We start from the raw sequence: 17508 nt of genomic DNA on the forward strand, positions 1-17508 counted from the left end.
ATCAATATGTACATTCAAACTTTATTTACGGTATGCCGAGTGTAGAAAGCTTTTCATATTTTAAGCAAATGTTTCATGAAACTACACAGAGGGGAAAAAAAATCATTTTAAACATTCACCTGATTAAGAGCTTCAGTCGGTGTCTGTACACTTCTTGAGGTGATATGTGTTGTATTTTGATAATATGCAGAATATGCACGTCACATTCATATTAACAGAGTTGAACATGTCTACTGGAGTCGGCTGTGGTCAGTTGTTGCCTCTTGAAGACTAATACAGATCAGACAAATGTGCAAAGAAACATTGAGCACAGGACAAACAGAAGCACTGCACGCGTGTACACGGCTAATGTAGAAAACAACATTTAGTGAGGTGTATGTGGAGACTGAAGCATTTGGAAAATGGATCCATTTCGATAATTCAACTCCTGCGTTGTTGCGGTAAAACTAAAAGGGACTTTGGACACAAAGCAGCGCAAATGGAAATGACAAACCTCAAACATTCAAATATTTACAATCAAGACAGCAGAGTTAAATTTGGAATGATATGCTTTCCTAAAAAAAAAAAAAGTAAAGCTAAACCTAGATCCTAAAAATAAAATCACAAAGTGCAGACAGTTGGCATCAAAACAATGAATATTTGGTGGTAAGACTTCAAACATGACAGTGCATAGAACGCAAACAGCAACACGATCATCTTCCTTTTAGACTAGTACGCGTCATAAATTACATCATCGAGCATTTTGCCCATGCAGCGAACGCAACTGAAGCATGGAGATGAGCAGAAAGGTTCAATTAAAGCCAAATCTGTGCAACGACAAAGCATAACAGATTCTGAATACCTTTTTTCTTCTTCATATCACAAGATCACAAAGAAGACACAAATATACAATCCTGCTAAAATATCTAGAGGACCCACCCATCCTGAGGATCTCCACATACATTATACTTTAATCAGTCATCAATATTGCCATGCACTACATTTACTTACAGCTAGTCTCTCAATATATTACACATAAAAAAAACAAAAACAAATATTTTCAGCTTTGATATATTTTGAGTATAATATTTATAACTTTTTTTTTCTTTTTGTCCTTTTCTGTAAAACATACTTGAAACCCTTCAATCGTGCAGTAAGGAGCTCTTGGAACCCCCGCCCGGTCAGTTTGGAGCAGATGAGTGTGAGGTGATATTTATTTTATAAACAAAAGGGTTCTTCCAGTACAAACACCTGTGATTGGCTGATAGCGTGCAGGTAAATCAGGGCACCCTTGTCTAACCTGTTAATGGGACACTTTCGCTCTGTACAATGACACAAAGACAAAAAAAAAAGATTTGTTCCATGCCATTTTCCTTTGGCCCAAACTTCTGACTCACATGCAAAGATTTATCTTTAGTATGAAGGATGAAAATCAGCCTCTGCAGTAACACTCACATCCTTACGTCTGCAAACGAGGTGAGAAACTGAAAAGTGTTAAGTGCTGGGGGGCCAGGAAGGGACTAGACGACGAAAAGAAATGTTGGGAAACAGTTCGTTTAGTTCTGCATCTGCTCAAAGAATTTGTAGGTGGGATTCTCGTAGCCGTTCTGCTGCATCTTGGCCAGGTGGCGCTCCTCTGGTGTCACAGCTGCATCCACCTTCAAAACAGGAGGAAACTTCGTAAAACAGCTGCATCTTACGCAGATAAACACAAAACCGCATGAAAAGACGCTTCAAAATTAAAGCTCTCGTTTTAGCTTTTTACCTCGATTACACCATGATGAATGGAGGTGTACTGTTTCTTCCTCAGCATCACCAAAGTGATCACAATGATGGTTGCTATGACAACTCCTCCAACCATTAGCCCAATAATGGCTCCCTTGTTGGAGCCAACATCATCAGCGAAAAAGACCTAGCATTAATTTAAGAACAAAGCTATTAACAAAAACGTGCACGTTCCACAAAAAGATTTCAATAGAACATAAGAACAACTGGACTACTTTCAGAAAAATATAATTTTTAAAACATGTTTGTATTGTTGTGGTATAAGGTTAATTATTAGAAATAAACTTATATTGATTAAAAAAAATACAGAATTTCAAGTAAACAAATAATTATTGGGAAAAATAATAGACAAGAAATTCTTGTACTGAATTCCATACCAGTTTCTGATGGTAAACTTCATATCCAGTACTCTGCCTTTCTTCAGTATCCATCCGAACTTCTGGCATCTCCTCCGGCTTCAGTGCAGAAACTGACAGCAAACAAATAAATTGAGTCATGAAATCTGCATCAGAGGTAAACGTATCTTTGAAACAAGATAACTTTATTGATTGTTGTGCCAGAGTTTCAATACAAAGGAACATACTCCAGGAATCACACAAGATATAACAAATAACAGAGAATATAAAAATACCAATAATTAAGGTCTAAAACAGGTACAGACAGAAACATTAAAGTGTTTACTGTAGTGTAGGATTAATTTTTATTTTTATTGTCCTATGTGTAGAAAAAGGGGAGGAGTTGAAAAGTTTGATAGCAACAGGAAGTAACAGTTATATTCTAATAAATTTAACATTACCTTTCATATGGCAACATGTTTTTATGGTAATATGGCATAAAAATAGCTAAACCAAACTAAAAATCAAGGCTTTTTAACTGGACTGTTTGTTTTGATAAGTTTTACAGGGAAAGTTTATGCAAGTCTCAAGAGTTTCCATTCAGGAACACTTGACCTGATTTTCAAAAAGAAACAAACTATATGTTTACGAGTACATATAGCTACTGATCACAATAAAAAGGTACACTTGTTAAACTGCTCATTAAACTGCATATCTAAATCAATTCGATGTCTGAACACAGTAAACAAGTGACTAAAGTATGAGCAAAAACATGAGATGCACAGACGCCACTGGGTGTGAGCACTGGTGAGCATTAGTGGACACCACTAAGTCAGGATCAGGACCCCCCACTGTGGGTCATAAAATGCCAAGTTAGGGGCCATAATGTGATGATCTCCACAAATCAAATTTAACTTAAAAGGCTAATATTTACCATAATTTTTCCAAGAGTATAAAAACAAGTTGCCTTAAAAAGGTCCCATTGATGAGCTTGTTTATGTAGTCAGTATGCATTTGTTTAATTAGCACCGTTTATGTGTTTAGAACCGGTGACAGATGAAGTTGTGTCTCTGCCACGTTTATTTTAGGTGCTAGAAGCTGAAATGTTTGGGAACTACTGGTGTACACAACACAGAGTGCTTGATAGAAGAACTTGTTAGGACTGTTTACTTGCAAATATTGTCTACCGAAGGCTTTATTGCACATACAAATATACAATACAATACAACTTTATTTATAAAGCACTTTAAAAACTTTGGCATTGGCCAAAGTGCTGCACACTAACACATGCAAGCAAGCATAGAAACCATAAAATCAACTGAAACAGTAAAAGTGATGAACTGTTAAAATCATAAAACAACAAACTGTCAAAACAATTAAAAAAAGTAATTAAAAACAGTAAACCAATATTTCAAGCTGAGTTCAAAGCCAAAGAGGGAAAAATAAGTGTTTTCAGAGAAGATTTAAAAACAGGAAGTGAGTCAGCTTGTCTGATGTGCAGAGGTAGCTCGTTCCACAGTTTAAGGTCAGTGACTGAGAACGCTTGTCCACCTCACCTTTAACTGGTACCAGTTAAAGGTGAGTAGTAGCATTCTGAACCAGCTGAAGTCGAGTCAGTAATGACTGGCTCAGAGCGACGTAAAGTGCATCGTAGTAGTCCAGACAAGTTGCAATATACAATACAGTGTTTCCCCTAGATAACTTGCCATGGCGGGGTGCTCATCTTGTCTGTGATTTTTGTCCAGTAGGGGGGGGGCTGGAACGGCGACTCGTCCTAAGCTGCGCAGCGTGCTGTTTAAACCAACAGTTTTGGGGGACACAGAGGCAGCCGTGTTCTGTTTGTACTGACAATTTTAGAGCTGGGTGTGTGAGAGGAGAGAGACTGAGACATATCTCAGCCGCGCGCTGTCTGAACAGACAGTTTTTTTGGGGTTTTTTTGCCGGGGGGGGGGGGGGGGGGGGGGGGTGGGGGGTACAGAGACGCACATCTGAGCTGTGCGCTGTTTGTACTGACAGTTTTCGAGTGGCGGGGGTGCGTTCAGCGTGAGGGTTCAGCGTGAAGGAAGAGGCTGCTTTTAGCTTTTTAGCTAGTGCACCTGCATTGCGAGACGCTAGTTTAGCGTTACGTCAGTGCAGACAGGTAGGTGGGGGTGGGGTTCGGTAGACGGGGTGCTTGGTTCTGTTGACGGGGCGGGGCGCCCCGCTTGTATAATGGTAGGGGAAACACTGCAGTAAGCATAGATTAAAATCTCAAAATGATGTTGTGACCGAAAAGGTTTGACTATGGCCAGTTGTCTCAAGTGATAAAAGCTGGACTTGATCACTGATTTAATCTGTGCATCTAGTTTAAAAGCATTGACCAGCCTCACACCCAGGTTAGTTGCTGTCTCAGTCAGATGTTGTGTTAAAGGACCTAGATCAGCATGGACTTTGGACCCATCACTGGACTTAAACAAGACCTTGGTCTTTTGCTCATTAAAATGTAAAAAAAATTCTGTGACATCCAGGCTCTGACTTCTGTCATACATTCCAGGAGTTGTTTCAAAGAGTATTGTTTGTCTTGTTTCAATGGCCCTTAAATTTGGCTGTCATCAGCATAAAAATTAAAAGTAACACCATGTTTCCAGAGAATATATCCCAGAGGGAGTAAATAAAAGGAAAACAGAAGGGGGCCAAGTATAAATCCCTGAGGTACTCCACACGTGAAAGGCACTACAGAGCCTTACAGCTATTTGTAATCATACAAATATGATTAAGAATGATTAACATCTTCTAGCTCTGTGACTTTTCTTCTGTGGGAAAAAGAAAAAGATGCATCTGGAGTTTGACAATTCTCTTATGCTGGTGAAGATTCTCAGTCATCCAGGACATGATGAATTCAAAATTATAATTAGATGAACAAAGACCTACTGTTAAGGTGTTTAGGTGTGAACTGCCAATCTACATATGTGTGTGTGTCTTATCTCACTCAGCCTTATAACCTGAATCCCTTACTCTCTGCTCTTTGAATTGAGAAAGCTCCTTGGATGAGGAGCGAAACGTCTTCTGTTACAAATAAAGTCCAGTTGTTTTTGTATTGAACGCTTTACAATTCTCTTAGTTTGGGGAAACGTGAAACCATAGTTGGTGGTGGTGACAGATGAAGAACTGGCAAAGTTACGACCACAAGTGTTCATACAAAATAAAATGTAAACCATTTTAAATGAGAACGTTGTGGAGACGTCTACACTTACAGTATTATACTCATCATAGTCTTAAGTATTATCCCCACCATGACGTTTTGAGGTGTCAATGAGATTAGATTGTAGCACAGATACATACCAGGTCGTGTTGGGAGCCCTCTTTCTGGATTAGGACGAGCATCAACGGGCTCAACTACAGAAAAAGGTATGAATTACCAAACTAGACTTTAAAAAAATCAATTATCAGTCCAGCTGGGATTATAATGTTTAATAAGCTATATGAACTTTTTAATGTTTAAACTGTTATTAACAGGCTATGTTTTGATTTAGTTTCCTAATGAACAAGTGTGTGCATTCTAGTGTATGTGTGTGTTACCATGGTTCTCTGTGTTTGGCTGGTTGAAGCTCTCTGGGTGAATGAAGCCCAGGCCGTCCAGACCTGGATCCAACGGAGCAGAGCTGTAGGTCTGATCTGGCATCAGAGCGTCGTTCCCATAACTCACCCTGCCATCCACCTGCGAGCACGGAGGAACTTTATTTAGGACATCCTGAATCCTGATGAGTATTTACTTATTAAACCAGTGAACACTGATACTTTGAGATCAAACTATGGTAAACAGCACATTTAAGTCTGAAGCCTTTTGCGTTTTGGATTTAGACGACAGTGCACAAGAGACACCCCCACAATTTGACAAATGTTGAGTCTTTTTGTAAGAAAGCGTGAGAAAATATAACTCAATCAAGGTGCGGTGTGCTGATAGCTTTTTCTAAGAAGACTGAAGGCTCTAATTAAATACACAGCTACTTCAACATTACTATTTTTTTTATATCGAGCAACAGATTCCAATAATTGGACCATGTTTTCTATGTGTCTTACTGTGACTTCCTCATAAATCTACCATTTCTAAACATGTCAGTATCTAAGTTTCTGTGCACGTCATGACTTTGTATCAACTTAATGTCATTCAGAGGTATTTATATATGGCAAAGGCATATGTGTGTGGGAGCAGCCTGACTCACCCGCCCGTCACTCTGCAGGGAGGAGACTTGCTGAGACAGCTCGGACTGAACACGCTGCACTATAATTGCTACAAAGAAAAGGAATGCCATGAGAGCGAGAACTGCACGATGATGAATGGGAGGCAGAAATATGGTGGGAGTGAGAGAAAAACAGCAAGCCAGGTTACATCATCAAAAACTTCTGCCTAATCATGGACATCTGGGTGTAAGAACTTGGTTTTATGGGCATATTAATCATAGGTGAACTTCAGAAATGCTGTAAAACCCTTCACAAGGTTAAGGGTCCTTTAAATAGCAGAACTAGACCAAATCAATATATTTATATCTGATTTCAACATGGCAAAGATATGACCAAACTTCATGATGGAGTGCATTTAAAACTCTTCCTTGGTGTCTGAGTTACCAGGTCCCCGTGACTTTCTGTGACTCGTCTGAGCTCATACTTTCTCATCCGGATGTCTTTTTGTGCCGTCTGACTGAAAATAAACTCTTTGCAGACTTTCACTTGCACAACTGAATGCACAATCTATCACACATCATAAGATATTCAGCAATAGTTTTTATTTAAATATTTCAATAGCTGAATCTATCTGAAGAAAAACTCACATATTTCTAAAAGTGTAAACAAAAAAGGTATTTCTTTAGTTTTAGCAGTGAGAGGAACAAGTGAACTTGTGTGGAGTATTTTTGTAGCATGAAGACAACTCAAATCTCAATCACATTCCCAGCAGAGTCAACCTTTTTATATTTAAATACCTTATCACTTAGAAAGCTTAACTTTACCACCGTTTCCTCATTTCAGAACAATGTGCACATGCCATTGTTCTTAAGAGAAAACAATGCATCTGGTCATCAATCAATTGAGTCTGCGATAAAGTCAAACATGTCTGGCATGTGTTTATATTTTTCCATTGAACATAATTGTCCATTGCTTCTTTTTTGGTTTAAGATAATGTGAAACCAAGATTGGTACAACATTTGTAAAGAGGTGATCACGTTCTGCTGCAGGTAAGACACTGATTACTGACTCCAAACAGACCCCCTTTAAAAAGCATGCGACCTTTAAAACAATGAATACTTGAATTGAAAACGTACCAACTTGTTTTTGGATCTCATTAGCCACACTCGGCACCTTGTAGAGCAGACCTACTGACTGATTCATCCGCTCATCAATCACACGGAGGTGCGTCAGAACCTAAAGGTCAATAAAAAAAGGTTACGCTCTAAGTTCTATTATCAATAAATAAAATATAAAACTTTTCAAAATAAATATAATTTCTAGTTTTAAATGCTCTAATAAAAATAAAAGTTTCTGAGAGTCTGTTCCAGCACCTGGGGTCGGATCTGTGCAGCCTTTTTGGGATCGACAGTGCGAACGTGTTCGTAGTGTTTCAGCGTGTGCTGCCTGTCCTTCTGTTCTGCACGGACGTACTTCTTCAGCAGGCTCAGCACCTGTCGGGGCTGGTGGGGGCAGAATTATTAAAGAGATGATCACCCCAAGAGCATCGTGTTTTGTCCCTCCTAATCTCTTCCCTCTCATAAAATGTCCAGAAGTGTGCACACAGACACATGCAAGGTTGTGTTTGTACCCGTGGAGGGGTGGCCTGCAGAGCACTGAGGTAGTTATCCAGAGCCAGGCGCCGGCGGCTGTTGAGCAGAGCTTCCACTCGGGCCATGTGGGTCTCGACCAGCTGCTGTCGCTCCTCTGCTGCCTCCTGCTCCAGAGCCTCCACCTTGTCCTGGAAGTGCTGCACATACCATGAATTTTACAGGCTTGAGCCGGAAACCAGAAATAACACATTCAAAAGGAAAAACTACTTATAAAATGTAGAACTGGATTTTCTTTAACAGTTACTAAGGACGCTGTCTCTATAATTTTACTGAAAGATTAGGACACATAGCAGAAAGTTGGTGAGTTATACCTGGATGACGACTTTTTTGTCTGCACGAGGAAGATTCTTGGATTGTCTCTCCGCCTCCTCCCACTCCCTCATCACCTGAACATTAACAGTTATATTAGTAAAATTAATTAGTTCATGTTGACAAATTAGTCTCTTTTTTTGAAGATAAACGTATTTAATTGAAAACAGAATATTCCATCAGATATTTGAGATGAAAGGACACGTGCCTGGGACATCTTTTCGCGATGTTTGGCTTCGAGCCTTTCTTTAGCCCTCCTGAAATCGGTGTGTTCGTTGTCGTCTCCTGGAGATTCAAGGTACTGATCCACAGCATCTGGAGGGCTTGGGGCCACGGTGGGGACTAGGGGAGAACAAAATATGGAGCACAAGGTCCTGAACCAGAAGGGCTAAAGAGTTCATGTTAAAAGGATGCAGAAAATAAAAAAAATCCAAGTAAAGCTGTGACATCTGTTAGAGTAAAACATAATACACTCCTCAGATGCAACAGTAAAGAATTATGTGATAACTGAGATGGTTAATCACATAAGAAGTTAGACATAAAAGGAAAAGTATTTTTAAAAAGTACACATGTAGCATTGTAAACAATACACGGGTTAAATGAGGACCAATGGTGAAAAGTTTTCCAAAACAAGTGAGGCATGCGTCCATCTGTGCTTGTTGTTTACTGTGGGGTTGTGCAGATAAGAGGCAGCGCAGCTGAGTCAGGATCAGGGTCAGAGTAGACCACACAGGAGAGTTCTCCTGGTGGGAACAAGCCAACAAACCTGTTAACCTTAAAGAGCTCCCTCCCTGCTTCACATAAACACTCAGGTGGTTCAGACGTAATTATCACACTGACCAACTCAGAGGCAGATGTGAGACCTGCAAACCACAGGCATGCAAATGCACACGAACAGGAACACATGCCGACGTAGTTCAGAGCTCGCACGCCTTTGTCTTCATGCTGCAAGAAGCTTCGGTTAGTATCTCTGGTTAGAAATAACGAAATGATTTGAGATAAACAACTATTATTGGTGAATCTGTTTGGAAAAGATTCCTTGAGGGACTGCTGGCTTTTTATGTGATGTCCTTTTCTTTAACACACCTGAGTTCAAACATCACCAATCAAACTGATGGCTCAGAAAAAAATGTAAACAATTCACCTACTGGCAGGAGAAATGTTACACTCTGCCAGCAAGCCAAACAAAATACATTCAACAAGTGAATTTCCAGTAACAACTCCTTTTTTCTGCTGTTTTAAACTAATAAGCTTTCTGTTGAATTGTTTGACGGGTTATTTATTTACATGAACACAGAGGGTGCAGTTTACTTTAAAATAACAAAACACTGTTTATAATCCTGCTTGGCTCAAACACTCACTAATGAATGGCTGAAAATGGCCCATAATCAATAATATATTTAATTATGTTTGCTCAAAACTGGTGCCAAATGTTTTGAGTAAAAAATGTGTTCCTAAATTAAAATATATTTGACAAAAACATTTTAATTTTATTACAAGGCTAGACATTATTCTCCTGTTTGTTTGCGATATGAAGCTATCTGTTGGTATTACCGTAAGAAGTCCACCCTGATGTGAAAACTGAAATCAGTAAACTAAAAGGCTGCACTCATGTTCTGCAAACAGATTCAAAGTTGTTCTGATCTTTTAGGCTGCTGACAATAAAATAAATTAAGGAAAAAAAGTCACTTGTTTAATGACTTTTAAGTTTTCAACAATTACAAAAGCAAAGTTTTAAAACTGATACTTTGCATTATGTTTTATAACAAACTGAAAAATGTTTTATTTCCTGTTTTAGCCTACAGGCCCAGGCCTTCTTATAAAAACAGATCTGTGATCTCAAGTGCATTTGCCTGGTAAACAAAGGTTAAAAAACTGCTTACCGTTACACAGATGACCAACTGTAGTAAAAGCAAACTCTTTTGACTGAATGTTTGCAGAGTATTAAAGTGACACTTGCTGTGACTTCTTAAATAGTTCTCCTCCATTTGTCAATAAAAAATACAAATTTGCTTTTTAAACAAGATGAATGACTTTAAGGCTCTCATGCTCCACACAACACTAAAATGGGCTCAGCTGAATTCAGTTATCAGGGCTCTGAGTGGTTAAAAGTCATCAGACTGCAAGAGACAGAAAGTAATGAGACGATGAACATTCAGCAGAAGCCTGAGGACAGGACTCAGGCTGGTTAGATGGACACATCAGGGTCCGGCTCCAGTCCAGGGACTTACTCGAGCTGCTACAGACAGCGAGGCAGTACTCCTCCGACTCAAAGTTATTCCTGTTGCCCTCACAGCCCCCGAATAAGAAGGGAGCGCAGCGGCCCTTCTCAGGCATGAAGTACCAACGCTTTAGCATGGCATGACATGGGCCCGACTCCGCTCGAGCCCAACACACCGCTGAGGTTGTGTACACAACAAGTAGATTTAAATTCAACGTAAAGTTCAAACTCTGAAATTGAAATGAAATGTATAAACTGACAACAAAAGGTAAAAAATGTTTTACCTCGCACAACTTCCTCAACTGATTCAGTGGTGGTGGTGGTAGTGGTTGTCATGGCGATGTTAGCATTTCGCTCATCGTTATTCTGTTCGTCGAGCTCACGGCCGTCCTCTTCCTCGTCTTCTTCATCACCATCTCCGTTCTCGTCCCTCTCAAAGGCCTCTTCCTCTTCATCCTCATTTTCATCGTCCTCAGTGAAGACTGGTTCTGTGTGTGCTGGGCGGGTCATGCTGCAGAAACAAGAGCGACTACTTCAGTTTATGCATCAACAGGTGTGTGTGTGTGTGTGTGTGCGCACAATCAGAGACAACCATGTTACCTGTTGTCTGTGTAGTCTGTATCAGCTCCGCCCCACCAGACATCAGACTCCTCCCCTTCTTGTTCCATGCTGTCCGTCACATGCTCCGCCTCTGCTGGACAGCACACAAACTCCACCCCTCGGAAACGATCGATGCCACACGGCAGCAGCATTCCGTAGTCGTGGAGATTCATCGAGCGATCGCCACAGGACTAATTTACATATAAAATAAGGACAAAAGTCATTGATCATCACTTCAGTGACTTTCATATAAACAGCTTCGAAAATCACCGGCTAAATCATTTAATCATTCAGACTGGTTATTGAAGCTTAAAGACTGACTTTTTACTCCAGCATCAGTTAAAATAATTATTATAAAACGAAAAACTGTAATTGTTAAATGACTGCACTGAGGAAAAAAACGGAGTAAAAGAAGCATAAAAAAATAAAATGATGAGGCTGTTCACAGGAGGTTAAACAAGTACAGTAAAAAAAAACATTAGAATGAGTTACGAGTCATTTAATGAGTGCAATCAGGAAAGACAAGTGGAGGCAACACATTACCAGATACAGTAAAACTGAGGTGGTCACAGCATGAGACTGATAAAGTCCTTGTTTAGCGCCCATCCTCACCTCTTTGGCCACGGTGTGCCAGTGCAGGTGACTCTCACATTGATCCATCCTCTCCTGGTGCAGGAACTTACACTTATCCGGAACAAGCAGGGCGTCACTCACAAACTCTCCAACTGCAAACGCAGACATAATTTTAATCGTTGCGTTTTTCCTTTCAAACCTAATCCATCACACTTAAAATACATAACTACCTACCCAGACAGCGGTACGGCACCACGATGTGCGTGTGACTGCGGCACTGCTTCTGGCCTCTTTTGCACCAGTTTGGAATGCTGGTGGGTTGGTTGGCCTCTACTACATTTGTGATCTGTAGCTCCGAGTACACCTGATAAAAAAGGACAATTCACTGTTTGGCGTGCCTGTTTCTTTACAATTCTGCGCAGAACTGTCTCTCTGTTAATACCTCCTGGCAGTACTGCAGGATGCCCTCCTTGGTGCCAATGCAGCTCTTCGAGCCAGAGGGGTCGGACTCCCATTTCCCAGTCTGTACATTGATGTGCATGTTGAGCTTCCCGCAGAACATGGCCACCTGGGGCTCAGTTAGCAAACCCACAGAGTCATCCACAGGCACCTGGGACAGAAAAAGACATCAATCATAATATACTAAAAATAATTTGAAAAGAATACAACAGACCTTCTCATGTAGCCTTTATACATTTAACCCATCTCATTTCAGCATCAGATTGTGTCTAAAGCAAACAATAACTATAAAGGCCGCCTCAAATTAACATACATAACCACAAATTCAAGGTGTTACAAGAAATAAATATAAGAAATGACTTTTTGAAGCTGCAGCCAGTAAAAATAAAGTTTGACCCTTTGTATTTCAGATGCCTCAGAAATATGAATTAGAACAGGGAGGCAAAAAGTGTTTGTTTTGTCATTCCAAACATTAGAGAATAAGACTGTGAGTTAGAAAATTAACAATGAACTACGAACCAAACATCCATCCATCATCTTTTACCCGCTTCATCCATTTTGGGTCACGGGAGTCACTGGTGCCCATGTCCAGCAATCACTGTGCGAGAGGCTGGGCACAACCTGGACAGGTCTCCAGTCCATCACAAGGACACATAGAGACAAACAACCATTCACTCTCCCACCTAGGGACAATTTAGTTACCAATCAGCCTAACATGCATGTTTTTAGTCTGTGTGAGGAAACTGGAGTACCCGGAGAAAACCCACGCATGCACGGAGAGAACATGCAAACTCCACCCAGAAAAGCCCCCAGACTGGGATTTGAACTGGCAACCTTCTCGCTGAGAGGCAGCAGCTCTACCAGTTGTGCCACCATGCTGCCCATGAAACAAACATTTAAATGCAAAACAGGTTTTTAGTATCTGCAAGTATGAAGTTTTGTAACACAATTCTCTTTGTTTGTATTCATAGGAACAAATGGCCTTGGTGTGTTTTGTTTTCTGGGCATATCTGAATAAAGACTTATTCTGTAATCTGACCAAAATCATTATTTTTCAATCTTTAAATGAGACCATTTTAGGGGTGCACCATTTATTGGCCCCGATTTCCTTAATTTTGGGAGATCGTCCGATACTTGCACGAGAAACTGATTTTACCGATTATTTTAGTTTTAACATCGATTGTCTGAACTTCATTTATATTTCAGAGCACGACCTCATGGCCAGTTAAAACAAGTTTGTATTGTTTCTAGGATATTGTTCAAGGGTATGTTTTTCAATAAAATAAGATTGGAAAATTGAAGATGTATTGTGACCTTGTAACACCTGGCAGTGTTGATTATAAAACAAAATCGGTATCGGCCCAAATCGGAATCATCAGGTCAGACTTTTTAGAAATCGGAGATCTGCCATAAATTTTGTTGACATTTGCCTGTATTTATCTGCGTAGCTTTAGCCTTCTGATGAGGATTGTTTTTCTCTGCAGAAAAAGCTTTTGTTCTGACCTGAATAGCCAGTAGGATAATGCTGTTGTTCATACATCAGCTCATGTTTTAAGTGTCCGGTTTAACGCAGCCCATGTGTTTTACTCATTTTGAGGAACAAGGTAATTTGTTGTCAAAAATCTCATGAATGATGGGAGTGAGAAGGCAACATGACAGATCAGAGAATAAAACTAATAAACCAAATAATATATAAAGTTAAGATTTTTTGTCTTTTGACCCTGCAAACTGTTGTATTATTCCGTACAAATCTGTTGATCCAAATATAAACAACCTGCTCAAGTTTTTAAGGCAGACGATTCGCAAATCCACCCACTTGTTGTCAACAAACTTTTTCCTGGTTGAAGGATTAAGTCATAATACACTGGTGTAAACCAGTCTGACAGATCAAGCAACTATTACAACTGTTTAACAGTTTGAAAGTTGACGCTTTTACCTGTGGCCTTTACTAAAAAACTACCTGGTAGAAAGTAAAATCACTTTCCCTTAAATATTAAATCTTATCGGATTACATGAGTAAAAACAAACCCTTCCATTCTTGGATAATCATGGTAACCCTACAAAAAGCAAGACATTTAAATCCAGCAGGATATGAAAGTAATTTGGCAGAAAATTGATAGTTGCTGCTTGCATGTTCCTTAAAAAGTATTTAAACAATTCATTTTTTCAAGTATATAATAATATTAAATAGTAGAATTAAATAGTAGAGATTGAATTTCATAAAAACATAACTTATTATGGTTTATATACAGACATTTGTTCCAGTGTTTCCAGAAGCACAATTAATAATTCATATCCTTACACAATTAAAGCCAAAATGATTTTTCTAAACAATCAGTCAACACAGAAATACATACATAAAATTCCTCAGTAAAGCTCAAAAGGTAAGAACATTTTTAGACAAACTTTGAACAATTGTCGCCTAAAGTTTTGTTTATTCTTAAAACACACTAAAAATAGACCCTAAGGGATAAGAAGTGATCGCTTAATTTTACTGTACACTTTTCACTGAAGGACAAGCAGGTAGCAACTACATGTTAATACAGTCAGCCTGTATTCACAATAAATATAATAGTGTATATTGGATAAACACTGGCCGACATATGGACACGAACACCAGTTAACACAACGCAGGCTCAGCTCAGTCTCCTGAGCAGCATCTCTGCTCCGCCTCAGCAGCAGCTACAGGCGCCATCTTGCTTCGTGGAGCTAATCGGCCTCCATCCTTTTTTCCATCAGCAGTTTCTCCTGCCCGCAGCTAGCGGCTGGAAGTCCGCTAACAGACAGGCCGTGCACCGCACATAAACTATGCTCAAACCCTGTGTCACTAATCACAACCGAGTGCTTCCTAAGAAAAACCCAAGCGACTTGACATGCAGCCTGTCAACAGAAGGAGCTAGCTTACAGCAGTTTTGCTGTTGCGTTAACAAGTCCGTCACCAAGACAGACATTTTCTAACAGCTAACAAAGGTTAGCTACATTGACCCCATTGCTAGTTTAATTTGGCGGGTAAATGTATATGATTGTTTTTAAGTACATTAAAAACACGTAAAGCAGAACAAGGGTGGACATTTAAACATCCGGAGGCAAACAAAACATCCAACATGGCAGCAGTACGGAGCTGTCAATCACTGACATCTAATGGTGGGCCTCGAACACTGCTCACATCGCTGCCTTGTTTATTCTACGCAGTAAATCTGTTTATTTAGCAGGTTGGCGTTTAAACAAACTATCTCTTAAAGAACATTTATATAAGGACATACCATATTGCAGCGAGAGCTACAAATTGCTATAATAACAATTATGTTATCTCGTCTCAATATACGTTAAAAGACGCATTGTACGGTGGTTTTATTCGGTTTTAGCATGGGGCCTTTTTGTAGCGAGCGGCCCGCTCAGGACGGGTCTGAGCCCGGGGAGCGACTCGTCCACAGCCCGCCATAGGCTGCGGTTTCTCCGTAACTCACCTCGGACTGAAGCGTCAAGGTCGCCGCCAGTAAGAGCAGAAACGCCGCGTAGTCCCCCATGCCGACCTCCTGGAGCACAGCTCCGCCGTTCTGTTCACGAGTGGGTTCGTGTCAAGCGGAGAAAGACGACAGAGCGCCGGGTCCCGGTGCTTCTTCCCAGTTTTCTCCCGGTTGGTGGCGGTGTGAAGCTGGAGGATGAGTCGGGACTGGAGGGGAGGGGAGGGGGGAGCTGCGTAACCCGCGTGAGAAAGGTGAACGTGCGCGTGGGAGGAAACCCCTCCAGCTTATTTGTAACTTCCCCTTTTTTAACTTTCCCTTCCACCTCCAGATAAAAGGATGAAAGCTGCTTTCACCATTCAGTCAACAGCAGCTCAGCAGAAACATGAGAACTTTGCTCGGGTTCCTAATGTTCGTCATGGTCTCAGGTAAGACAGATGATCAATCAACCTTTATTTATACAGGTAAATCCCATTGAGCCTCGAGGACTCATTTACAAGAGAGACCTGATAATCATGAGATGCATGTTTACAGTTTATTAAAGTGTTTCATCAACTCAAAAGCGCCATTACAATGGAATTATTAGATATCTATTCTGGAACAAGTTGTGTTTTACATGCTGCATAACAATTAATGTTTTATGTAATCAGTTTAAATATCAAAGTTCATGCTCAATAATCCATCAAATCAAGACTTTTTTTTTGTTTGTTTTTTTGTTTGTTTTGTGTTTAATCAGCATAAACTCGTTTATGTTATTACTGATTCTTGAAACTTTGCCAAAAAACATGTCCCAGTACGAAAAGGGCTAATTTCTAATTAAAACAAAAACATTTTCTTAAATAAATGAATCAAGGTTATCATCCAGGGTCCTTTGCACATATGTAATATTGTTTTGTTTTGTTTGTATTAATTGAACTATTATGTGCTGGCCCACTGCCTACAAAATCACTTGTCCTCAGATAGGAGGTATTTAGTTCAACTTTATTAAAAAAAAACAAAAAAAGTAATAATTTAATCGAATCATAGTTTTACCACATGAAAGAGTTTATTGTAATATGTATTAAAGTGAACAGAAAGTGAGTCTTGAACAGTATTTACTACTATTTTATGGTTGCTCAAAATGTGTACCTCATATTTGTCACCACCGTCAGTTATTTATAAAAAAAACAATAAAATCCGGCAATACAAGGTCAACTACATTCCTGAGGACCCCTTTTTAATTTTAATTTTAATTTTTTTAATTTTATAAACAGCATTTACAACAAATATGGCAACAAAATCAGAGATATTCGAATCTGGAAAAAAAAAGCCAGCACAGGTTGCTTCCAAACAGAAATAATAATTAAAAAATAATAATGATGATAATAATAATAATAATGTCATCACAATGTCAGCACTGTATGTTTCCATATGATGATAATAATAATAATAATACAAGAATCAAATATAATAAAATAACAAAAATAATAAAAATAAACAACTAAAGACTAGGGGTTTTCCAGTAGTTTCAGTTTGTTTATCATATGAAACAACTCCACCCCTTGATGTTTGTCTTTGAACGTCTTAGATAAGAAGAGTTGGCAGAGTTCCTTGTGAAAAGTGGGGAATGATGGTTTTGTCTTACGGAAGCAGCACTTGTGAATGAAATATTTGCCCATAACAATAATTACATTTAATAACCTTTCAAGATTTTTTTCTTTTCTCAGGGATCCAAAAATAATGTCATTCTTAGCAAATTCACGTAAATTTGGAATTTTAGGGAAAAGCAAGTAGTGCACATCATCCCACAAAGCTTTGCAATACATACGTTCATAGAAACTGTGTTCTGTTGATTCAGTATTATCATCACAAAATGAACAAGTGCTGTCATCAATTGCAAAACCAAGTCTGAGGAATTCCTTGGAGGGGTAAACCCCTGAAAAGGTTTTAAAGTGGACTTCCTTAGCTTTTGGAGGAATGGGAACATTTAA

At 39.5% G+C, this 17508-nt stretch overlaps 2 protein-coding genes across 3 annotated transcripts in view; both read right to left on the reverse strand.

Annotated features, from left to right (window-relative positions):
• Positions 1-17508, reverse strand: part of cbsb (cystathionine beta-synthase b) — a 102701-nt gene that overhangs the window by 54242 nt on the left and 30951 nt on the right. The window lies entirely within an intron of this gene.
• Positions 2-15724, reverse strand: LOC119419670 (amyloid-beta A4 protein). Of its 2 annotated transcripts, XM_037687034.1 has the most exons (18): positions 15542-15724; positions 12058-12225; positions 11850-11979; positions 11655-11767; positions 11043-11233; positions 10727-10953; positions 10453-10620; positions 8430-8563; positions 8224-8298; positions 7891-8049; positions 7634-7762; positions 7397-7496; positions 6302-6369; positions 5658-5796; positions 5421-5474; positions 2142-2233; positions 1745-1891; positions 2-1637 (listed from the first exon to the last, which is right to left on the reverse strand). In XM_037687034.1, exons 1-18 carry the CDS (start codon positions 15599-15601, stop codon positions 1536-1538), a joined length of 2256 nt encoding a protein of 751 aa, XP_037542962.1. In that variant the 5' UTR covers positions 15602-15724; the 3' UTR covers positions 2-1535. The 2 variants fall into 2 exon arrangements, with proteins under 2 accessions (XP_037542962.1, XP_037542964.1); XM_037687036.1 differs by lacking the exon at positions 10453-10620.

The sequence above is a fragment of the Nematolebias whitei genome, chromosome 13 (genome assembly GCF_014905685.2).
Source record: "Nematolebias whitei isolate Nwh7 chromosome 13, NemWhi1, whole genome shotgun sequence".
Lineage (NCBI taxonomy): Eukaryota > Metazoa > Chordata > Actinopteri > Cyprinodontiformes > Rivulidae > Nematolebias > Nematolebias whitei.